Below are 26,555 nucleotides of genomic sequence, written 5' to 3' on the forward strand. Positions count from 1 at the left end.
TATTAGCCCAAGCACACGGTCAGTAGTGCAGGCTACAGTGTGACTGGTGTTTGAATGTGGGGGTGACATTCCTGCCGGAAAAGGGGTGTCACCCTCAGTCGTCGGGGAGAACTGATCCCCAGGACCGTGTGAATGTGGTATGAATGGACAGCAACATAATTGGAGCCTTGACGGGGCGTTGCTGCTCCCAAGTCCTGCATTGTGGACTTGGGCTAATCCAATGTGATGAGGATGTGGGGTGTGTGTGCTAGGGACCACAGTGGTGTGCATGCGTGCATTCTGCTTGTGCCATGATGAATGTGTGTGTTTAACGTGCAAAGATGCCTACTGTGAGGCATCTCCTGACTGCTCTTCCCTCAGCAGACGGGGTAGCCTTGGTTAGGGGGGTAATGTCTGGTTCGGGGGTCAGGTCATTACGTATGTCAATCTCCAGGCCCTTTCTCACGGCGAAGTTGTGCAGCATGCAACATGCACCGATAATCTGACACACAAAGTTTGGGGAATACAACAGGGTACCCCCGACTTATCCAGGCATCAGAAACAGGACTTCAGGAGGCCAAAGGAGCGTTCCACCACTGCACGGGTACGTGTGTGTGCATCATTGTATCTTCTCTCTCCTGTGGTTTCAGGATTCCGGAATGGAGTCATGAGATGGGGCCCAAGTGCATATGCAGAGTCACCTGGAAGGGAAAAGACAGGAGGATGTTAGTCATGCATGTGCCCCTCGTGATATCTGCATCATGGGGTCGGACAGTCATGCCTGACACCCATGTCACTCACCAACCAGCCAGCTGTCCCCATACATGTTCTGTTCAAATTCTGTTGGTATGGTGCTTTGATGGTATATGTAGCTGTCGTGGCTGGACCCTGGGTGTTTGGCACGGACGTGCCATATGAGGCATTGGGCATCGGCTATCACCTGTACGTTGATGGAATGCCAATGCTTACGATTGCGGTATATGTGCTCTGTGTCACGGGGGGGGGGGGGCGTAGTGCCACATGTTTGCAATCAATGGGAATCTTGCAATACTGTAGAAATCACGCATTGCCTTCTGCCGCAGATGCTCCTGGGTGGGTCTGACAATGTGGTGGGCCATGCGTCTGAGGATTCCGGGGACAACCTGGTGCACACATCTGCTAATGGAGGATTGTGCCAACCCAGCCACAACTCCACTTGTACGCTGGAACGAGCCACTGGCAAGGAAATGGAGTGTTGCCAGTACCTTGACCAGTGGCTCCACTGCATGTGAGCGGTGTGTCTGGCTGGTGATGTCATCTTTCAGGGTTGTGGTTAATTCCAGGGTGGCAGCAGGGCTGAATCTGAAGATTCGATACACTTCCGAATCCCCCATGCCAAAGACGTTTAGGCGTGGTCGGTATATCCGCTCCCGTGCCCTCCTCCTACGTGCCTGTGAAGCCAGTAGTATAGCTATGACCATGGATGCCCCTGGCATGTTGGCATACAGATTGTTGTCCTGCAAGTGTGAATGTTCAGCTCGTCCATAACGGTGCTGCTGAAGCTGCTCTCCAGCTGAACTGTGCATGTCTGCTGCTGACTTACCCCTGCTTTATGAGGGGTAACTTTAGGCCGGACGTACAACTTACGCGCGGCGCGCGTACATTCGTGGATCGCCGTATCTCCCTCATTTGCATATTTGAATAGCAAATCAATGGTGCGTCCACCGTATATATGCGCCCACGATGCGCCGGCGCAGAAAAGTTACATCGGTCGGAAAAAAGCCGCTTTTCAGGCGTATTTAGTTTTGTGGATACGGCGCATAGTTACACCGGCGTATAAATACACTTACGCCGCGCATCTCGAGATATGCCAGCGTAAGTGCTTTTTGGATCTGGCCCACTGACTTTTATCTGCTGGAGCTCAACAACCACAAAAGTAGATAACAAAGGACACATGCGGCTCTCAAGCTACAAGTTGGGTATGTGGGTTGTAAACCATTATTTAGCCACATATAGCCACAGTTTCTCACTGATCGACCTGGCATTTCCACATCATTAAATATTTTTTATATTAACTTTTATATATATGAATTTTCAATATATGAAAGTTTTTGTTTATTATCACCACTTTATAGTGTTACACCTTTTACCCTGTATTTCTTTCATTGTATCCAACAATATAGTGTTAGCAGCTGTTTCTTTATCCATTGGTATTTAATCAAAACAAATCTGTTTTTGAAATTTGTTATTCTTTTTTTTTTTTTTTTACAGTTTCTTACTGCACTGCTAATTAATTATGCTATGTATTCCCCTTTCCCAACCTCCAGAATTGGTATGGTTAAAAAGATTAGAAAGTCATAATCATTTAGCTCGCAAAAGGGCTACCTCTACAGTATTAAGGTGATAGGCTCACTGTGTTCTAAAGAAATTATCACATTTTTTCTGTAATCTCTTTTCCAGGCCACTTGTTTATTACTGCTGTACAAACAATGATTTTTGCTCAGTTCAGACTTGAGTTATCACTTTCTGTTTCATGCTCTTTCAGTATGTTCCAAACAGCTGAAATAAAACGCCTTAAAATATAGTACAACTGGGAAGAATTTCTTCTAAATAAAATAAATTGCTTCCATTTAGTATCTGCATTCAGAAGAATGCGAGTTCATTATCACAGCCATTATTTTATGAAGCAATAAATCTTGGGTATATAATTTCTCAGTACCTTTCAAACATGATATTTTGCAGGATATAATTAAGTTTAGTTTAGAAAAATAATGGCAAAATGTAATTGCCTTGTGCATTAAAATACTATGACAAAACTATCATAATAGATCACTATCTGTGTTTTGTGATTTGTATCATGCCAATGCCAATGTCATAACTATACTATTTTATTGTATATCTTCTTTGTTGTTACATTCTAGACTAGAACAGCAATGTTTTTTTTTTTTAGCAAATATGTGTCCTGAAAATAGTCCATGCAAAAAGTCACAGCTTATGTTTATTAAATCATTATTATGAAAGACCTGCAAAAACAGTATTAGGCAGCACTACAACCTAGCTAAACCTCCACACAAAAGATTGCCAAGGGGTGGATATACAAGAAGTGAAACTAAATGAGCTGAAATAAAATGCTAGAATCTTGTTGGAAGGTCTCACCTTCTAGCCCTTTCAAATTCTATAGGAAGGAGAGTTATATAACCCAAGTCATTGATAGTGGGGCGTCTATATTACTGCCCTACACTTTCCTGAGTTCAATAAAGCCTATCAGCAGCATGAGCGCAGCAACAGCACTATTAAGCATTAGTCGAAATGGCATTAAATCATATGGATACAGTTAACGTAAAACACCTAACTTGCTAATAGGGATGATTTAATCAGTAGAATCAACAATTTATACATTATTGATGCATCTTGTTGTGTTATATACATTTGTCAGTGGAGAATGACATAGTATAGGAATCCAGGTAATCATGACACATGAATTGCAGACTGGACACATTTGACTGCAATTATTCAAATGAATCAACAAATTTGCAATTCATTGACTTGCTTGATTAATGAATCAATTAGCTCATTTTGCTAACCATCACTTTTTGGTTGTCGCCCCTATAGAGACTTTACATGATTAACTCCAAAACAGATCACTACTCCTAATACCACTGAAGGAAGTACACCATCTTTCAACAGAAAATTCCCCATTAACATGTTATTTTGTAAAGCATACTAAGCATGTACTGTAGAGAATTCATGTTAGGAGCTACTGGTGCAAGACAGGATGAACATATAGAAGACAATTTAATTTAATATTAGAAATTAGTTTGGAGATTTGGTTAGATACATTTTAGGTTTTAGGTTCTGCACTAGGGAACCATCATCGCTACCACAACCCATGGCCATCGCTTGATCCTGCCAACCTGCTACTTGACATCCCCAAACTGTGCTGCAGCCAGAGGTGCCACCAAGACCCGCCACAGGTACAAAAACTCTCAGAATGTTTCCCGATCATGTCCCTCGGGCTTCAACAAAATGATTGATAGACCTCTAGTGTCTGTTCCATCGGATTTCACACAGCTGGGGGGACTGTGGGCGCTGTGCAGCTCAACTTGAGTCCATTTTCTCATACTCCAGATCTGCCTCTCCCTCAACTAGAAGCCTAGCAAAAGCCAAAATCAAAATTGGCTGACCTCTAGGATCGTTCATGTCGGAACAATTTTTAAATCTGTGGGGTTCCAGATTCTACCATCAACAGAGTACACATAATCCCCAAGCCATCCTTCCTGCCATCTGATGCTCTTAAAAAAAATGGGATTTAGACCACACTACAGTAATATCTATTCATTAAGCCTGTCCTGCTGCTATCTGATTGAGGGGCCTCACCAAATAAAATTGTAAAAGAAGACAGCGCTGTGACAAGGTGTAAGTCAATCCAAAATTAATCAACCAAGTACAAAACTCAAAACACAACACAAATCATATGGTATCTCTCCAATACTTTCTAGTGTACCAATATAGCAGTGATAATTGTATCTAAATGTATATAAAACCATGTATGTAGCAAAAAAACAAAAACTCAGTGCTATATGACCACACCAAGAAATAATTGAAGGGTGGATAAATAAACCCATACACAAGTCCATAAAAGTGTCCCAAAGTTATATATAATGTCAAAATAGCAAGTGTGTATCAAAAAAGTTCAGTATTCTTATTCAATCCCACATGTGTGAATAAATATTCCTTCTTTATAATATGAACACCATCCCAAGTGAATTATGTGATTTATCCTTCACTGATTATGAACGAGATCACTCACCGATAATAATGTTATCATTCACACAAGCATTCCCCCTTAACAGGGCGCAATAGTCTGTAGATCTGATCATCTCAAATCTTCATCTATTGTTACTTATCACAATCTCAATGTTCAGCAGTCAGCAAACACTTATTCTTGTTGTTTGTTTGTTTTTTGATACATAGTTTTATATACATTTAGATATAATTATCACTGCTATACTGGTACACTAGAAAGTATTGGAGAGATACCATATGATTTGTGTTGTGTTTTGAGTTTTCCACTTGATTGATTAATTTTGGATTGACTTACGCCTGGGCACAGCACTGTCTTCTTTTACACAATTGGATGCTCTTCGACATGTTCTATTGAGAGTACACTTTTTCAGGTGAAGGAAAAACTATGAATCAATTTCCTCACTCCACCTCCATGGTTTTCCATATTGTTTGGTTATCTCATCATGGCACTTAAGTTCCTCTCTGTCAATGAAAGAGGCTTCAACCACCCGGCTAAATGAAGATGGCTAAAAGCACTGCTACACAAAGCAGATGTCCTAGCAGTACAAGAAACACATTTTCACAAGGAGGTCTCTCTCAAGTGGTCCCGAAAGAACTGTCCTTATATCTTTACAGCATCCATTCCAGCAAAGCAGAGGGAAGTACTGATGCCATATGCAATTCAGTTTCTTTTGAGCTTAAAAATTGGATCATAGATCTCGAGGGTCAGTATATTATTTTAGTTTGTATCATTAAAATAATACTAAAGTCTTGTTTTTTGTTTTTTTCTTTAAAAACAATAAACATGTTATACTTGCCTGTTCTGTGTAATGGTTTTGCACAGAGCAGCCCAGATTCTCCTCTTCTCAGGTCCCTCTTCGGTGCTCCTGGCCCCTCCTGGTGAATAACCCCGCAGCAAGCAACTTGCTATGGGGGCACCCGAGTCGCAGCTCCCTGTGGCCATTCAGACATGGAGCTGCAGTTCACCCCACCCCCTTTTTCTCCTGATTGGTTAGCTGATTTTGATTGACAGCAGTGCGAGCCAATGGCGCTACTGCTGTGTCTCAGCTGAACATTAGGGAGAGTCCCGGGTGGCTGAGGTAATCGTGCACATTGCTGGACTTAGAGGGGGCTCAGGTATATATTGGGGGGGGGGGGCTGTGGGGGGCTGCACAGTTTTTTTTCCTTAATGTATAGAACATACACCAATTAAAATTTCTCTGGAAAAGTTCTCAAGAACATTTCTCAGGTGCGAGTTGGAATCATACTTCTTTGTTGACTTCAGAACCATTGTTGATAGAAATTTTGATATTTCCTCCCTGATTAGGGGTCGCTCCTCCCTTCTCTGTGACCTCCTTATTAGAGAGGAACTTTATGATGTTTGGAGGTGCCAGCATGCTAGTGAGAAAACATTATTCTCAAAGGCATAATTCTTATTCCTGCCTAGATTTTGTTCCTGGTGGACAAGCTGCTGTTGCAGAAAGTATCCAAACCCTCTATCAAAGATATCACATGGTTGGTTCATGCACCTGTCAAACTATATATAGAATTACAGGAACGGCTTTGCAACATCACGCTTGTGGATATACAATGAATCGATGATACAGGACAAAGAAACACAAAAATAGGTCACTCAGCATTTAAAAGAGTTCTTCCATTTCATCAACTGACCCTCAGGCTACAGGTCCCTCAACCAACTGGAATGCTCACAAGGCTTTTGAGCCTGGTATCCTTATCAAATTAAGTTCCAGATTAAAACAATAAAATTACAGTGCCAAATTCCATACCCTTCTTTCTGAAATTTGTACCATAGATTTATAAAACTGAACAACTTCTTCTAGTATGTTGGCCATGAGGTTGCCTAAGCTTTGTCACAGCCTTAGGCAATTGCTATGCCTCCAACACAATCACTATCTGCGTAAACTCAAGCTCCATTACTACGCCAACAATATTTAATTTCTAGCCAACAGGCCTTTAGGGGCATTTCTACATGGCAACTGGATCTGACACAGAGACGGTGACTTGGGAGTGTGGGTGAGGACTGCTATCCTGCCTGCTGTTGTTAGTTTGTGTGTCCTCAGGTGGGAAAGTTGTTGGGGTAGCGATTCCAGGAAGGGCCTAAAGTTATGTCTATAGAGCTGTGAGGTATGTGGAGTCAGTTGAATTCCTAAAAATGTTAAGTGAGGGGACCAAACAAAAGGAAACTGTTTTGTTAAAAGAGCCTTACAAGGAAGTTGGGAAGTTTACTCCTGAGATTTGGGACTTGGTGGCATTTGATTTATAGTAGGATACTGCACTAAATTCTACTAGTAGTTTTTGCATCTTGGATAGCGATGTCTCAGGGTCAGAAAGCATGAGCATGACATCATCCGCAAAGAGACTTATTTTGTGTTCAGTATCAGCTATTGTGAGGCCTGTAATGTTGGGATGGGCTCAGAAGCTCTCCATTAGTGGTTCTATAAGCATTCTGAAAATAATTGGCGATAGGGGGCACCCTTACCTCGTTCCGTTAGTTATGTGTATGGGTTTGGAAGTAATTCCTGAGGTGATAACAGTGGCTGAGGGAGTGGAGTAGAGGGATATTATGGCATTTTGTATCCATCCTGTAATTCCAAATGTGCCAAGCACTATCCTGAGGTATCCCAGTGGACCCTATCGAACGCCTTCTCCGCATCCAAGGAGAGGAGCAGAGATGGCATCTGAGAGGTCCCAGACTGAGAGATTAAATTAATGAGAAGCCTGGTTCTGTCTGGGGCTTGGCGGCCTGGGACAAATCCCACTTGTTCGGGGTGAACAAGACATGGCAAGATTTTTTGCAAATATCTTAACGTCTGTGTTCAGAAGAGATATGGGTCTTTAGTAGAGTTGAGCGGACACCTGGATGTTCGGGTCCGAACCCGAACTTTAAAAAAAAGTTCGGGTTCGGGAACCCGAACCCGAACTCCGAACCCCATTGTAGTCAATGGGACATGGACTTTTAGAAAAAAAAATGCGCGGAGGTCCCCGCAAATTCAATAACCAGACCCTTTAGGTCTGGTATGGATATTAAGGGGAACCCCGCCGTCAATTTAAAAAAAAAAATGACGTGCGATTCCCCCTAAATATCCATAACCAGACCCTTCAGGTCTGGTATGGATATTAAGGGGAACCCCGCTGTCAATTAAAAAAAAAATGACATGCGGTTCCCCCTAAATATCCATAACCAGAACCGTTATCAGAGCACGTTGACCTGGCCGGCTGCAGAAAAGAGGGGGGGACAGAGTGCGCCCCCCCCCTCTCCTGAACCGCACCAGGCCACATGCCCTCAACATTGGGAGGGTGCTTTGGGGTGCCCCCCAAAGAACCTTGTCCCCATGTTGATGGGGACAAGGGTCTCATCCCCACAACCCTTGCCCGGTGGTTGTGGGGGTATGCAGGCGGGAGGCTTATCAGAATCTGGAAGACCCCTTTAACAAAGGGGACCCCCAGATCCTGACCCCCCCCTGTGTGAAATGGTAATGGGGTACACTGTACCCCTACCATTTCACGAAGGAAGTGTAAATTCTTGTAAAAAAAAACACACACACCGTAGAATAAAGTCCTTTATTAATAAAAAAAGAAGGAAAAAAACTCCAGCGGTGATAATCCACTTGTTCCCGGCTTCCTGCTCCAACGCTGTCCTGATCCAGCGACGGATGATCTCCAGCGATGAGAAGATCCATCCATCCAGAGCGCAGCATCGCCGACCTCCTCTCACCGCTGGACACAGCCCAGCGAATGATGCGCTGAAGCTGTGACATTACGTATATAGGGGAGGCAGGACCACCCATCACGTGACCCCGCACCCTCTGACGTACCCTCTGCTACGTCACTAGGTAAGCCCGGTCTTCCCTCTTCCTGGGCTTCCCCAGTGACGTAGCAGTGGGTGCGTCAGAGGGTGCGGGGTCACGTGATGGGTGGCCCTGCCTCCCCTATATAAGTAATGTCACAGCTTCAGCGTGTCATTCGCTGGGCTGTGTCCAGCGGTGAGAGGAGGTTGGCGATGCTGCGCTCTGGATGGATGGATCTTCTCATCGCTGGAGATCACCCGTCGCTGGATCAGGACAATGTTGAAGCAGGAAGCCGGGAACGAGTGGATTATCACCGCTGGAGTTTTTGTTTTGTTTTTATTAATAAAGGACTTTATTCTATTGTGTGTGTTTTTTTTTTTTTTACAAGAATTGACACTTCCTTCGTGAAATGGTAGGGGTACAGTGTACCCCATTACCATTTCACACAGGGGGGGTCAGGATCTGGGGGTCCCCTTTGTTAAAGGGGTCTTCCAGATTCTGATAAGCCCCCCGCCCGCTTACCCCCACAACCACCGGGCAAGGGTTGTGGGGATGAGACCCTTGTCCCCATCAACATGGGGACAAGGTGCTTTGGGGGGCACCCCAAAGCACCCTCCCAATGTTGAGGGCATGTGGCCTGGTGCGGTTCAGGAGAGGGGGGGCGCACTCTGTCCCCCCTCTTTTCTGCAGCCGGCCAGGTCAACGTGCTCTGATAACGGTTCTGGTTATGGATATTTAGGGGGAACCGCATGTCATTTTTTTTTTAATTGACAGCGGGGTTCCCCTTAATATCCATACCAGACCTGAAGGGTCTGGTTATGGATATTTAGGGGGAATCGCACGTTATTTTTTTTTTTAAATTGACGGCGGGGTTCCCCTTAATATCCATACCAGACCTAAAGGGTCTGGTTATTGAATTTGCGGGGACCGCACTCTGTCCCCCCTCCTTTCTGCGGCCGGCCAGGTCAACATGCTTGGATAACGGGTCTGGTTATGGATATTTAGGGGGAACCGCACGTCATTTTTTTTTAAATTGACGGCGGGGTTCCCCTTAATATCCATACCAGACCTAAAGGGTCTGGTTATTGAATTTGCGGGGACCTCCGCGCATTTTTTTTCCCGAACTCCGAACCCGGACCCAAACTTTTTCCAATTATTCGGGTTCGGGTACGGGTTCGGGAAAAACCCAAAGTCCGTACCGAACCCGAACTTTACAGTTCGGGTTTGCTCAACTCTAGTCTTTAGTTTGTAGTTTCCTCTGGAAATGCACCAGAGAAGGAGGCAAGATAAAAGAAGAACTGCAGATATGGGGCAGTTTCAGTGGCGAGGTATTTATAGTATTAGTTTGAGAAGCCATCATCCCCAGGGATTTGTGATTGGGTAGTTTTTTGATCGACTGTGCAATTTTACTCATGAAGATGCTCATGAGCTCAGGGGAGGGTTGGGGCATAAAGTCATCACTACGGAGGTTATAAAGGGACTGGTATTAGTCTGCAAAGACATTGGCTATGTCCTTTGGGTCAAATAGGATATTCTTAGACCTAGGGTGAGTAAGAGAAGTAATTTTCTGCTTAAGCTGATTCGCTTTTACTCTTTTAGCCGGCCAGGCTCCTGCTTTATTGTGGATGCCCTAATAATTGGCTTTAAGGTATTTGAGAAGGTTTTCCTGTTTGTAAAGGAGCATAGCCCTTAATTGTTGCCTATCTAGAAGAATATCATGTGTGAGGCGGGGGTTTGGATTGGATGTATTCTCTTGTTTTTTTAGGGCAGTGGTTCTTAACCTTGTTGGAGGTACTGAACCCCACCAGTTTCATATGCGCATTCATCGAACCTTTCTTAATTGGAAAAATAAAATATGATTTTTTCAAATTCAAAACATAGGTATATATTTAGGTATATATTTATACATAGGTGCACAAAATTAACAAAACCATTAAGAACAAAACCATTAAAACATGATTTTCACACAAAAACAAAAACATAATAATGAATATTTACTGCAAATCAGTGTGACTTCTGCTGTTGTCTTTCAGAGACCAGTTTAGAAATGCGCAGCTTTACCTTGGCAAGTGCCACTCTCATGTCATTTTCGCAACAAAGTCTGTTCCTTTTCTTCGTTTTTATGTCCAGCATCCTCAAAGGATTGCTCGCAAAGATATGTTGTAACAAACGGTATGAAAATCTCCAGAGCAATAACAGGGTACGTTACCATTTGTTAACACCAAAACGTTGAGAGCGTTGTTGTTCTGAAGAGTTGCTTTTAAACCTGGCTCTGCTGAAGTTCAATGATTTCATCGAGGTATTCATCATTGACATCTGTTGTCTCAACACTAAACGTGAACGGCTGTCTCACCCATGCTGGATATGACTCTCTTGTAGGGAAGTATCCATCGAGAGACTTTGCAAGCTCATCTAAGTGTGTGGCAATTGCTTGCTTCAGTTCCGCGGGTACAGAAATGTCTCCGATTCCAGATACATCTTCGATCTTACTTACACAGTCGTCTAGCAGGCGAAAGTTTGCAAAGTTATCGTTCTCTATTTGTCGTTTCCATAACGGTAGCTTTTTTTAAAAAACGCCTTTAGGTTTTCTTCCGCTTCGATGATGTTGACACCACCACCACCCTGCATCTGTTGATTGAGATGATTGAGAGCTGCGAATATATCAGTCATGTACGCTAAAATGAGAATTAACTCAGAATTTTTTAAGCAATCTGCATGACAATGTTGGTGCTCTTGCAAAAACAGGGCTAATTCCACACGCACGGCAAAAACACGATTCAGCACCTATCCCCGGGATAACCACCGAACGTTAGAATGGTACAGAAGTACCTCGAATTCAGATCCCATTTCTTTACACAGTTCCCTGAAAATGCGGTGCCTCAAAGCACTATTTCGCACATAGTTCACGCATTCCACTACAATTTTTAATACTTCTTCCAGTTTTGGAGGCAAGGTTTTTGTTGCCAACGCATGCCTGTGCAGAATACAATGCTCAACAATGATGTGTGGTGCGTCGGCTTTCACTAGCGCACCAAAACCAGACTTTCTTCCCAGCATGGCTGAAGCTCCATCCGAACAAACTGCAAAAACCAAATCCCACGAAAGATTGATGTCTTTTAAGAAGTCATCAACAAGTTTCTTCACATCGGCTGCCTTAGTTGTTGTTGTAAGAGGCTTACAAAATAAAAAATCTTCCTTTATCACGTCGTCTTTCACATAGCGCACGAATACTGCAAGCTGGCTTAGATTGGAAACGTCTGTGGTCTCGTCGAGTTGAAGGCTGAATTTTGCCGGGCTTGAAATCAGATCTGCAACTACTTGAGCCAAGATGTCTTTGCTCATGTCTTCTATTCAGTCGCTGAAGGTGTAATTTGAAAGAGGAATTTGGGATAACTTAACTTCAGCCGCTTTTCCCAGCATGATATTCGCAATTTTCAACACTGGTTTTATGAGTGTTTCACCAATGGTGTGTGGTTTGCCCTGCTTTGCGATCAGGTAAGCAACTTCATACGATGCTATGAGGATCGGTTTGTTGATGGGTACAAAGCCGAGAACAGGCAGACTAGCCTTTTCTTTTTATCTAATCTGGCTCTCCTCACCTTGAATTCAGCGAGCGTTGTGTTCTTTTATTTTCCATCTCCATGCAGCTTAAGGAAGTGTTCTCTTAGTTTTGCCGGTGCTAGACTAGAATTGCTCAACTTGGCATTGCAAATCATGCAGTTAGGACGCTGACTCTCATCACGTTCCGTTATACATGTGAATCCATATTGTACATATTCGTCCGACCACTTTCTTTTTTTGCTTGACATAGTTAGTATGAATGGATTAAAATAATAAGAAAGAAATCACACAACGTACCATCACGAGAGTTACAATTCGACTATTGGGCGTGCCAAATTCCCTGCAGCACAGATAGGCCAAGCGATGTTGCGTGATCACCTGCAGCCAATGATGGACAAGCGGGGTGTGTCATCACGAATCATATGAATCGGGTGTGTGTCTTGACCTCCACTGAACCCGCAAGAATGACTCACCGAACCCCTGGGTTTCGATCGAACCCAGGTTAAGAACCACTGTTTTAGGGTGATAGAATTGGCGGGATATTGCAGAGTCACGAGTAGTTTTAAATTACTTTTTTTCCTTTAGAAATTACATTTTGTGCAGGGACAGTTCTAAACATGGGAAACATGCGCTACTTTACAGGCATACTATACACACCCCCCAGGTATGAAATTTAAAGGAATATTTCACTTTTATTGTTTCACTTTAAGCATTATTAACCTCCCTGGCGGTATGATTCTTTCTGGTTTTAGGTGCTGAAAGCGGTGCAATTATTTTGCATTAAATTTGGCGTTTTACATTGTAGACCTGTAATTCTTAGGAATAACTTGCTTAAATCTGTCCAAACAAGAGTCTAGAAGACATCTCGGGTATGATAAAGTTTTAAAAACAAAATCATAAATTATAATATAATAAATAACTATAAATAATTATAACAAATAATAATGTAATTATAATAAAAAATATTCAATAATGTAATCAAATCAAAAACACTGAAATTTGCTCAGTTGCAGAATTGTCGCTGTCATTACTTTTTTTTTTTATGACGAATTTCCCCTACAAATCGATATCGCTCAATTCTGCAAGTGATTATAATTTATTATCGCTGTTTTCTAGCTGCTTTAACATCACTTTTGACATAAAGGGACACTTTTGGTTGCTATGGACAATCTACAGTTTGCAGGCAGAAAGAACAGTTTTTATTTTATAAAAGTGCATGTAGGATGCTGGGCAGACCACTAGGGACAAAGGGGGTGTGTATTTTTTACATACAGTACTGTAATCTGTAAGATTACAGCATACTGTATGTAATGTGTTTATTTACTTTTTTGAATTTGGCGCCGTTCTCCGCCCAGTGCGTCGTAACTTTGCAGGGAAAGGAGATCGGCAGCACACGGGCACTGTGTGAATCGAGCGAGGACGCTTCTCGCTCACACAGTGGGGATGCATCGCAGGATTCAGGGACAAGGTAAGTAACTTGTGCCTGTGGATGCTGCAAGGCGATCCTGAGTCTGGCTCGGGGATATCACTTTTGGTATTGAAATCTTCCCCCGAGCCAGACTCGGGAATACCGCCGGGGGGGGGGGGGGTTTAAAATCACTGCTCCTGAAAAAACGTCCGTTTTTTAAAACTTTTTGTTGCATTGATACATGTCCTCTGGGGCAGGACCCGGGTCCCCAAATACTTTTTATGACAATAACTTGCATATTAACCTTTAAAATTTGCATTTTTCATGTTCGTGTCCCATAAACTTTAACATTGTTCGCATGTTGGAACAAATCTTTTACCTGTTCGTATGTTCTGGTGCGAACCGAACCGCCGGGGGGTGTTCGACTTATCCCTAGCGAACAGTGGAGTAAGGAATTTTCTCTGTTTCGTAATAGGAGCATAAAGGTTAACTAGTGTAAAGACTACTTGGTTTAGTTTGCAAATGAGGATAATATATCGGTCTTGGGCATCTTGATTATGGCGGAATACCACTGAGTCTCTGATAGCAATAAAAACTCCACAAGCCTTTTGGGGGCCATTAGCCATATACAGGTGATGAAAATGTTGAAAGTGCACTCAAGGGCATTTGTGGGTAGCAAAATGTGACTCTTGGGTGAAGATTATATCATCCTTAAGGGATTGTGCTTCTTTCAGCAGTGCTGCTAGTTTAAAAGGGCTGTTGGGACCCTTAGAGTTCAGTGACATAAGCTTTAAAGGTATAGTTAAGGATGAGTATGAACTGAGGTATTGTGGCAGTTGAGTACATTGTTGTAAGGGAGACAGTGAAAAAGGTACTTGTCATGTAGAGATATCAGTGATTTGTGATTCGTGCTAACTCAGCAGTGGGGTCGATTTGAGGTTCTCTAGGAGTGGTGAACAGCGGAGGAGCATGTTCGGTATTTCATGTCCATGTCCGGTAAGCTTATCATAGGAGGTGACTGGGTGGGAAGTAGGAATAATAAAAGGAAAAGACAAACATAGAAAGATCAAAAACAACATATGTAAGAAACGCCTGTCAAAATACAGGCTCAATTGGTAGCCAAAGCTGCTGTAGTGTAGTGGGGGTAATTCAGATTGTTAGTGCTATGCACTGAACCAATAAACATTCATAGGAAAAACAGAAGAGCAAACTGAACATTGGAGCTCCCAGCCTCATGCTAGTACAGAGAATATTGTCTAGTTGCGACAAAGAAATTCAATCAGGACCATTCAATTTGTAGGCGTTCTGGGGAGGATGAAGCAGGAGGTTGCGTATCTGCAGGGAGCAATTGCCATTCTTTAAAGAATTTGATGCCTTTCTCCACGCTGCATATAGGATATATCTGGCCATTCCAGGTGATAAGCAGCTTTGTGGGATAACCCCATCGGTAATTTATGCTGTTGTTGCAAAGTACCTTTATGAGCGGATTGAGCTTCTTTCTGTTCATCGCTGTTTGTTGCGATATGTCGGTGCATAATGAGATACCCTTAAATTCGTCTGGCACCACAGGGTTCTGCTTAGCTGCCGCCATGATGAATTCTTTGACATGGTAGTAGTGAATGCGTGCCAGGGTGTCCCTGGGTGCAGTGTAGGTATTTGGGTTTGGGTATGCGGTGGGCTCTATCCACGCACAGCTCAATATCATTTAGAGCCGCATTAGAGCCTTCATGAGGCATTGTACAGAGTTAGTTAATTTGTTCTTTGGAATAGATTCAGGGATGTTTCTAAACTTGATGTTATTGCGCCACAAGCTAATTTATTTTGGAGGAATTGCATCTCAGACTCTTGGTCAGCATGGGCATCAACAAGATCATTATGCGCAGAGTAAAAATCCACCATTTTAGTTTCTAGGTGGTAGATTTTGTCAGCATGTGTATGGACAATCTCATGTAAGGGTGCAAACATATTTAAAAAATCATTAAATAGGGTACTCCTGAGGGAAAAAAGGATGTTTTTCATTGGATATTGAATTTTTGGAGCCTTTTCTGTGGCAGTGAACATATAAATTGATAATCCTGACTGCTTGCGCTGCTTAGACTTCACTGGGCTGCGTGTGGTGGGAGTGATCAGGCTGGGATTGGGCCGCTCCTATGGAGCTGGTGCCATTTTGCCCACCTTGCTAAGGAGCCGCTGGGTAGAAGTCTGTGAGGCAGCTTGTACCCCTTCCTCCGTTTGGACATCGTTCCCGTGGGTGTTATACTCTGTACTGAGACCTCTCCCTGTAGTCGCTGGGTGTCGCTGAGAACGTGAAGCTGCAATAGCTCTCAGTTACGCAGCCATCTTCTCTGCTGGCTGGACACACATGCTTTACATATCTTGATGGATGACAGTGATGGGCCCTGCGTGGAGCACCTTACGTGTACTTGTAATTGTATGTGACTTACTTATAAATACCATCTCATAGATTTTCTATTCAATATATTTCCAGTGAGCCTCATTGGTGCAGATGGACTACATGGACTGAGTTTGTGTGTACTGACACATCCAGTACATCAAAGCACTGAAAACCTCTTATCCGTTACTGTACCACCCAATGCCGCACTGCCCAGAAAAATAAATGAATGGTAATGGACGTTTATGCACATTGGATGAAGCAAGCACAAAAAGTCATAGGGATTGTATTATCTGTAACACTGACCATCATACACAAACACTGCTTGTAACACAAAAGAAGAAAGAGGGGGGAATGTGCTTTCATTGATAGCATGTTGAGGGTAGATTGATTGTGCTTTAAAATAGGCAAATAAACATTAGATATGTGCATTCCCGTTCGTACGAATGTTATTTTCGTACGAAAATGTTCATTTTCGTACCCGCAGAATAATGTGTACATACGAAAAAATTTAAGCACCAAAATACGAAAACGACGGGATTACGAATGAGTCGCATAACGAACAACCGCAAATACGAACGAACGATCCGACGAAAATACGACAAAACGAAAACGGCAAAAGAACGAATATGACATCTATAACAAAAGACTTGCATTCTTTATTTTGTTTGAATCCTTGTTCTGTTCGTATTTTGATTTTCAGTCGTATGTTCACAGGACATCCTATAACAAAAGATTTTCATTCTGTATTTTGTTTGATTCCTTTTTCTGTTTGTATGTTCATTTGACATCTATAACAAAAGATTTGTATTCTGTATTCTGAATTCCTTTTTTCTGTTCGTAATTTGGTTTCAAAATACAGAATGCAAATCTTTTGTTATAAGATGTAATTTTCGTTTTTTTGAATGGACAGTGAGTGTAGTTAGTTAGTGAAGCAGCTTCTCTTTTGTGCTGAGTAGTACAGAAGAGCCAAATGAACTTTTCTGTGGATTTTCGTCTGAAGGGAGAGATCAGTTGGCCAGACTTTTGAACCTGGAACCCAAAAATGGTTTTCTGATGGAGTTTAAAAACGAACGAACGTTCGGTAAAATGATCGTTTTTATGTTTGTTGTTAAAAAAGTCTGACCAAGTGTATGGGGCTTAACAATAGTTAATATGGATGACCTGCGTGTTGAAAGTGCCGCGAATCCCGCAATATATTTACGAAAGTACAGAATAATGAAAATTCACGAAAATGATTGTCTAACAAGTAACGAACATGAATTAAACAGAATAACGAACCATCCCGCATGTACGAAAATAAAACGGTAACCAAAATACGAAACGATCGGAATACGAAAAAATTGCGTCGTACGAAAAACGAACGGGAACGAACAGGAAAACGGGCGTCTTACGAAAAACGAACGGGAACGAACCTACGGAACGATATGAAACAGAACAAAAAAAAACGAAAAAAAATTCTGTGCACATGTCTAATAAACATTGTTTTCAGATTTAAAGACCGATAGTTTGCTTTATTTATAATATAATGCTGGATTTGGAAACTGGATATTGATAGTAATACTTCAAAAACTATAATAATAATAATGCTATAATGATAAAACATCATCAGTAATAATAAAAATCATTGAAATCTGTTTTATGTTAATAAATACATTTGTCCAGCCATTTTAATTTGTAAATCCTGCTCAGCTGGATGTTAATACTGAAGTACAAAAGTGATAAATCATTTCTTATCACAGCCATTTTGTAACTGGTATTTGGCTGAACAGCATGGGAGCCATGCTAGTACTGGTTCATTTATTGTTCCCTCACAGCTCTAGACAATTCATTTATAAAAAGAAAGGCACAGTTAATTTGTCTTCCTGAGCTATCCTCCTTCTGTAGCATGCTTATGTTCACAGTAAACTAGTGTCACATCCTTGGCTGTCCTATCCAGTTCCCTGAACAGAAAAATTATGCCACAGTCCGTGTTGTATATCTTTTAAGAAGATTTACAGAAATTGATGCTGTTTTTATATTTCAAACTGAAACAGAACACACCTAACCGATACCATATGCTGAAATCACTGCAGAAAAAATGATTAAAAAGGGGCAGAGTAAAAGTCAGTTACAAAATGTGTTGTATAAAGCAAAGACCAAATTACTTTTGGTTCATATATATTAAACTCTGGCATTAATAGTTTTACCCTTTGGTAAAAAAAATACCCAATACTAATCTGTTTAAAGAGATAATTTGTACTACTGAGGTCGAGGTATGAATTACTAGGGAGAAATAAAATAGAAAGTGGTTAAGCTTAAATAGAAAAAAGGGAGAAACTGTTTTTTTTTTGTGCATATTTATAATGTTTTGTTCTTATTGATGCTACAGCTGTGCAATCTAAATTTTGTTTACTCTTTTTTGGAATTTATACACATACACAAGCAATATTTATATTGTTATTAATCAATCAATAAAATAACTGCCAAAACATTGTAGCTTTATGTGACATTTACGATATTTAGGGGCTGATTAAACATACGCTAAACTGATACCTAGCAGGCATCATAATGTGTTATATAAATTCTTTTTTGGTTATATTTTTCCCCCTACAGTTAATACACACAAAACTGCATAGACATAAGCAGAAGAAGTACATTATGGGACGGTTTATTTTTTTTCATCTACCAGATGGGCTTATTGGCCTTATTCCCAACCCTCAACCTGAAAGGATGCCTATCTTTTTTTTTTTTTTACTAGGTCATTGCCACAGGCCTGCGCTCAGACTTTTTATGCTAAAATATTACATATTCTGAGCGTGCAGTAGAAGCACTTTAAAACAATAAGTTTCCAGTACAAGCAACTAGAGAGGTCAGGGATGGCTTAGTATAGATTGGGCACAGGTGAACTTGAAGTGGCAATTTTCAACCTATATTCAACACCAAATACCAGATTCTTTTAATTCCTAGAACCGGAGTACTTGAAGAATATCATAAAAAAACTGTTTCTATAGTAAGACAGTACTTGATTCAGTAAATAATAACAAGCATTATTTTGTGATTAAAACCCAAAGTAACATTTTATTATAATTTAAGATTTTTCTACAACAGCCAGTCATATACATGATTTGGTTAATGGTATAATAGCTATTGTGGTAATTATAGGTTCATTAGCATAGTTCAATATAGTAAAGCCTTCTTTAAAGATGTGCACTAAAAAAGTACATGTGACCAAACTGAAAAACACCAAAGGAAAACTAAAGCATATGTTTATATATTTGTGTAGTATATGTACTGTGTATACAGTACATAAACATTGCTATATTATTATTACATATCAAAAGAGTACCAGAACACCATGAATTATTAATACCCAAAAAAGAGCAGAAGCTGAATGCCAAGGTCACTCGGAAGGGAGGGGGGTTGAGAGGGGGAGTGTCAAAACCGTGACTCATTCTGCTTCAGCTATTGAGCTTTGTAAACAACAAACGTATTCAAGGAGGCCATAAGGAGAAATTAGGACCATGTGAAAATGCCCCTATAACTGTATTGGCTGACTGAAAAAAATATATAATATTAATATATAATACTCCACATTTAACTGACTACAAAAAATATTATGTTTATTTTATTTTTTACTATTGCAGATCTATAAATTCACCAGAGCAACATAGTAACCAGATAATGTTAGTTTCTGGGAAGTAGTTTTATATGTATTATTTGATATTGCAGATGCTATATTTTACATCTAAATCATACAGACTAAGCAGAAGAGCAACTTTAGGCTCCCTTTCTGCCCAAATCATAATTCAGTGGTTTACAAATAACTTTTTCTACAAATTGTGTTATTTGAAATGAATAAAATGAATATAAACTGTTAAAGTATTACCTTTTTATATTCTTACCTGTGTGATAGAACTTCCCTGAAAATCCAAGATTGAAGGTGAAATTTGCAACCTGAGTACGCAATATGTTTTGAGTGTTTAGTAATGCCTGAAAGAAAATAAAGTACATGAATTCCAAAAATGCTGTTAAAAAATATATAATCATATATTATTATGCAATAAACATGAGAGATGAATGACCCATTTCCCAAAATCTGATTATGTCATGGATCACCACACACATGCAGGAGCCACTAACAAATCCTAGTTTTAAATGTTTACACTATATCAATTTAAACAGTTAGAAGTCTCAAATCCATATTCTCTCTGGATTTAAGAGAATTACAGATCAAGCATAGGACTATAAATGCACTCATGTTCAACAAATATATGAGATTGATATTTGTTCAAATATATATGGGAGGTCTATATAAAGAAAGGTTACAGTTAAATACTTTCTTTATTTTAAATTGCATACATTTCATACTTCAGACATGATAAAAACTGTATCTGTATTATAAATCGCAATATAATAAAACTGGGGATACTTCACAGTAGCAAACCTTACTTTGGGGTCTCTGGTCTACCCCCTTCCATGCTTGCTTAGTGACTGATCATGCCCATTACAATGACTGGACAATAGTGAAAAGGCAGACTATAAGCAAGGATTGGGGTCCCTTACAAATGTCCTAAACACCTGGAAAGTAGTACATGCTCTTCTGTCAGATTTAGCACTTTATAATGCAAACAGATTTAATTTTTAAACATTTGATACCATTTCTCTCAAGTTTAACTACCCATATACCAATCTGTTCCTAGAGTGCCACAATATGGTACTGAAGAAACCAAAGAAGGCTATTTTACTGCATGGCAGTTATAGGCCTATCTAGCTTATTAAAGCGGGAGTTCACCCGAAATTTTTTTTTTAAGATTAGATTGATGCTCATTTTGTCAAGGGGAAGCGGGTAGTTTTTTTAAAATCCGAGCAGTACTTACCATTTTAGAGAGCGATCTTCTCCGCCGCTTCCGGGTATGGTCTTCGGGACTGAGCGTTCCTACTTGATTGACAGGCTTCTGATGGTCGCATACATCCGCGTCACGAGTAGCCGAAAGAAGCCGAACGTCGGTGCGGCTCTATACGGCGCCTGCGCACCGACGTTCGTCTACTTTCGAAAAATTGTGACGCGATGTATGTGACCGTCGGAAGCCTGTTGGAAGCCTGTCAATCAAGTAGGAATGCCCAGTCCCGCAGCCCATACCCGGAAGCGGCGGAGAAGATGCATCTCTAAAACGGTAAGTACTGCTTCGATTGTAAAAAAAATACCTGATTCCCCTTGACACAACGAGCCTAAATCTAATGTTAAAAAAAAAAGGTTTTTGGGTGAACCTCCACTTTAACAACAATCTGATATTCATTTTTAAAATGTTTACTATAAGATTGCAATCCTTAACTAATGAGTTTAAAAACTCTAAAGGAAACAGTGGTAATACTGTATAATTGAAACATTTACCTTTCTCTCAAACACAATGCTGAAATAATCCTTTTGTTGATTGAAATTCATTCAAATGCTCTAACTACTTTAATGTTTTGAAGGATATGTAAGAACGATAAAAATTAGGCTTAATTATGACAACATTTTTAGCTAGATTCAGAAAGAGTTAAGCCGGCATATCAGTAGATACGCCGTCTTAACTCTGAATCCGCGCCGTCGTAACATTAAGCTTTTGCTCAAACTGAGATACGCTTAAATGTTGCTAAGATACGACCGTCGTAAGTCTCCTACGCCGTCTTATCTTAACTGCATATTTACACTGGCCGCTAGGGGCGTGTACGCTGATTTACGCCTAGAATATGTAAATCAGCGAACGTACGCTTGCCTGTCGCAGTGAAGTTATGCCGTTTACGTAAGGCGTTTTCAGGCGTAAAGTTATTCCAACAAATAGCTGGCCTAGCCAATGATAAGTATGGCCGTCGTTCCCACGTTGAAATTTTAAAATTTTACGTTGTTTGCGTAAGTCGTCCGTGAATGGGGCTGGACGTCATTTACGCTCACGTCGAAACCAATACATCCTTGCGGCGTACTTTGGAGTAATGCACACTGGGATATGTCCACGGACGGCGCATGCGCCGTTCGCTAAAAACGTCAATCACGTCGGGTCACCAGTGATTTACATAAAACACGCCCCCCTGTTCCACATTTTGAATTAGGCGCGCTTAGGCCAGCCCATTTAAGCTACACCGCCGTAACTTAGGAGGCAAGTGCTTTGTGAATACAGCACTTGCCTCTCTGACTTACGGCGGTGTAGCGTATATGCGATACGCTACGCCACCTCAAAGTTTTGCCAGTGTTTCTGAATCCGTCTATTTGACTTTAGAGTTAATGGTGTTATCTCTCATTCACACAATAATAAATGAAAATAATGCATTTTTCCCATTGCCCTTCACTGCGGTCAAGCGGCAACTTGCCATTGCCTTTAGAAACCATCCATTAAGGAGAAAGGGGAAACTATAATGATGTATGTACAGTAAAACTTTGGATTGCAAGCATAATTTGTTCCAGAAACATGCTTATAATCGAAAGCACTTGTACTGTGTATAAAAGCAAATTTCCCCAAAAGAAATAATGGAAAATCAGATGAACCATTTATTCTTAGGTCTTTCAGTTTATAGTTCATATAAAAACATTATAGCGATAAAATGTCCATTCACAAATGGCAGCCTCTACAAGGGGATTAGAAGCTAATTCCAGCAGGAGCTACAGAGTATAAAAGAGAAGAGAGGCACTTCTACTGTAAGACCCCTTTCACACCGAAAGCATTTTCAGGCTCTAAAAATAATGGCTGTAAAGTGCCTGAAAAATGCCCCCCCCCCCCCCGTAGCCAAAGTGTGAGAGCCTGAGTGCTTTCAAACTAGAGCGGTGGGCTTGCAGGACATTAGAAAAAGTCCTGCAAGCAGCATCTTTGGAACGGTGGAGGAGCGGTGTATTTCCTGCCCATTGAAATGAATGGGCACCACTGCTGAAGCACCTGCGAAGTGTGCAAAGCTGTGCTTTTCAGGCACATTTAACCCTTTCTTCGGCCTCTAGCGGGAATAAAAAGTGCCCCGCTAGTGGCTGAAAAGTGCCCTTAAAATTATAGTAAAGCACCACTAAAACTAGGTTAATAACTAGTAACTAGTTTCTTACCAGTGTAATGGTTGTTTTTTTATAAGGAAAATACACTTGACACTACAAGTACACTAGGAAAAACTAGGAGACAGCTAAAAGAAACACAAGCAAGACATCAAAAATAGAATTTTAGCAGATTTCTTTATGTTTTTTTGAAAGACAATAATTTTATACATTGGCTGGCATAGGAATGGCCCCCCTACCCGTGAAATATTCAACATATTTATCCCGGACTGCACGGCACTTTTGGGGGGGCAAGCCAGGAAGGCCATGTTCTAGGCCCGGAAGGGTATTTTCTGCTGAGGTAAGTCCGGCCTCGGGCCCAACTGTGGCCATATAACTTGGCGACCGTCTCCTAAGATAATTGTGGAGAACACAACAACAAAAAATGATAAAGTTCAATCTATATTCTGCCATGTGCATTGACGTTAAAAAAAAGCCGGAACCAGCTAGCCATTATCCCAAAGGCATTCTCCACAACTATTCGGGCTCTGGACAGCTGGTAGTTGAACACCCTCCTCTCTGGGGTGAGGGTCCTCTGTGGGAATGGCCTCATGAGATGCGGTCCCAGACCAAATGCTTCATCAGCCAGAAACACGAAGGGGAGTCCTTCCACATTCTCTGCATCCGGTGGCAATGCAAGGTCATCACACTGGAGGCGAAGAGCAAACTCCGTCTGGCTGAAGGCTCTCCCATCCGACATCTGGCCATTCTTCCCCAGATCCACATAAAGGAATTCATACTGTGCTGACACCACCGCCATCAGCACAATGCTATGAAACCCCTTGTAGTTATAATAATAGGAACCAGAACGGGGTGGTGGCACGATGAAGACGTACTTCCCATCAATGGCTCCACCGCAGTTGGGGAAGTTCCACCACGTGCCGCAGTCTGCCATTCCTGTGGCATGGAAGGAAGCTGTGGAATCGAACAATAAAAAATATATTATTACTTTTGCACATAACATTGCAAGCAGGTTATATCAAAACATTATTGGCCAACATCATTATAACATTTATTTTAACCACTTAAGGACCGCCTAACGCAGATATATATCGGCAGAATGGCACAGGCACGCGACCCAGTCTAAAGCTCTGTGACCGCGCCCACGCCCGATCACCGACAGTGTCCCGCGATCGGTCACAGGAGCTGAAGAACGGGGAGAGGTGTGTGTAAACACACCTGACCGTTCTTCACTGTGGCAATATCAGTGATCGTCTGTTCCCTGATATAGGAAACGACAATCACTGATGTCACACATCCAGCCCCACCCCCTACAGTTAGAAACACAAATGAGGTCACACATAACCCATTCAGCGCCCCTAGTGGTTAACTCCTAAACTGCAATTGTCATTTTCACAGTAATCAGTGCATTTTTATAGCACTTTTCGCTGTGAAAATGACGATGGTCCCAAAAATGTGTCAAAATTGACCGATGTGTCCGCCATAATGTCGCAGTCACGAAAAAAAATGCTGATCGCCGCCATTAGTAGTAAAAAAAAATATTTATAAAAATGCCATAAAACTATCCCCTATTTTGTAAACGCTATAAATTTTGCGCAAAGCAAACGTTTATTGCGATTTTTTTAACAAAAATGGGTAGAAGAATACATATGGATCTAAACTCAGAAAAAATAATGTTTTTTTATATTTTTTTGGTGATATTTATTATAGCAAAAAGTAAAAAATTTAGATTTTTTTTTTTCAAAATTGTCGCTCTATTTTTATTTATAGCGCAAAAAAATAAAAACCGCAGAGGTGATCAAATACCACCAAAATAAATCTCTATTTGTGGGAAAAAAAGGACGCCAATTTTGTTTGGGAGCCACATCTCATGACCGCGCAATTGTCAGTTGCCGAATCGCAAAAACTGGCCAGGTCCTTTACCTGCATAATGGTCTGGGTCTTAAGTGGTTAAGGAGTATTTAAATACAAAAAATAAGGCCCAATTATCACATTCCTCACCCCCTCTGATGGCCCTTTGCAAAAATTTAGGGGAGGGCTAGATGAGTTTGGGACCACAAAAATAAAACAATTGAAAAATTAGGAGAAACTACACTTTAGAACACATTTATGGGAGGGGGGGGTAAAGCACTACAATGGATCTTACAACATACATTGTTAACAGACTAGGCTAGGTGTGTTTGGGCCCAGGAGAGCATGCTGGAGAGGTTAGTGAAGGGAAATATGCATGTAGGCCAAAAAAGCGGCATTAAAAAATTACAGCATGCATGGGGACAAAGGGGACATTCACAGCATATTACAATCATGGTAATTAGGGAAGGAGGAAAGAAATACAATTCATTAGCATACATTAAATACATAGAATGTGATATTAAAGGAGAAAACTTACCCTCATATAGTCCTCCTGCAGGACTTGTATAATGGCAGAACAGGTGTCTGGGATTATAAAGGCCCAGAGCCTGGGGGGAGATGCCTGTTGTGAACTTCAAGTCCTGCAAGCTTCTCCCAGTTGCCAGATAGCGTAACATGGTAACTAGCCTCTGCTCAGCACAGATGGCTTCCCGCATAAAGGTGTCCTGCCTGGTAATATAGGCGACACTAAAGCCAAAAGATGCTGAAAAACGGGGTCAGCCATCCTAACAAAATTCCTGTAATCATCAGGATTATTCTTCTGGATATCCCGCAGCAGAGGCATGTAAGAGAATTGGTCCCTCTGGAGCAATCAATTATTGGTCCATGAATGCCTCCTCACCCTGTTTATGGACTCGTCTTGTTCTAAAACAAGAAGACCAACACAAACCGACTGCACAGTACGAACTCTAGGACAAGAACGTACCTGCAACATGGCTGGAAAGCGAACGTCTAATCAGAACGAACATACTAAACAGAACGCACTGAAGAACAGCAAGTTATATTAAGAACGACCTTTTACCGCCCTCTCTTCTCTTTTCTCTCTCTTCTTCACCACGGATTGATTCAAAGTTACATATCACCAGCGGCGCTTAGACGCTCACTTCACAGTGGGCATTTGGCGCCTAATTAAGCTCAAAAATCAATCAATCAATCAATCAAAATCAGAAACGAACGGACAGGAATGCACTGTAAAACAAATACGACCTGACTACACACCCTGAAAGACAAACTGAACCGCAGAATACGATCTGAAAGCACAACGACTGAAAAGCGTGAATCGTCTCTCACCAAACTTTTACTAACATGCGGTAACACAAGATTAGCAAAAGCAGCCCCAAGGGTGGCACCAGTGGAATCGAACTTCCCATTTATAGTGCCGCCGTACGTGTTGTACGTCACCACGTTTGAGAACGAAGAGATTTTGTCTCGAGAGTGTGTATGTAAGGAAAGCTAAACAAGAATCCCGTCAAGCTTGACAAGAATTCCGTCGAGAAAAACATAGTTTTTTTAGACCGGAATTCTCGGCCGTGTGTACGAGGCTTCACAGCGACTGCACTTCCAAGTGCACTGTCATTGCAATTTCAAGTGCACTTTGCACTTGTAGTCTGCACTTGTAGTGCAACGTGGATTTGCCTTTCGTAAATAACCCCAAAAGTCTCCACAAACATATGATTGGAGAAAGAGGTTAAGCTCTTAAACCAAATTTGTGATTTTCCCACCTGTGGTAAAACCATG

At 41.3% G+C, this 26,555-nt stretch overlaps 1 protein-coding gene across 2 annotated transcripts in view; it reads right to left on the reverse strand.

Annotated features, from left to right (window-relative positions):
* LOC120918466 (bifunctional heparan sulfate N-deacetylase/N-sulfotransferase 4-like) overlaps positions 1-26,555 on the reverse strand; it is a 494,123-nt gene that overhangs the window by 289,242 nt on the left and 178,326 nt on the right. For both annotated transcript variants that reach the window (XR_005744379.1, XM_040330064.1), the window contains exon 3: positions 19,798-19,885. Coding sequence is in view for 1 of the 2 variants with exons in the window: in XM_040330064.1 (XP_040185998.1) it covers positions 19,798-19,885 (88 nt within the window). In the remaining variant the exon portion in view is untranslated. The remainder of the gene's footprint in view (positions 1-19,797; positions 19,886-26,555) is intronic.

This window comes from Rana temporaria, chromosome 1, assembly GCF_905171775.1.
Source record: "Rana temporaria chromosome 1, aRanTem1.1, whole genome shotgun sequence".
Classification (NCBI taxonomy): Eukaryota; Metazoa; Chordata; class Amphibia; order Anura; family Ranidae; genus Rana; species Rana temporaria.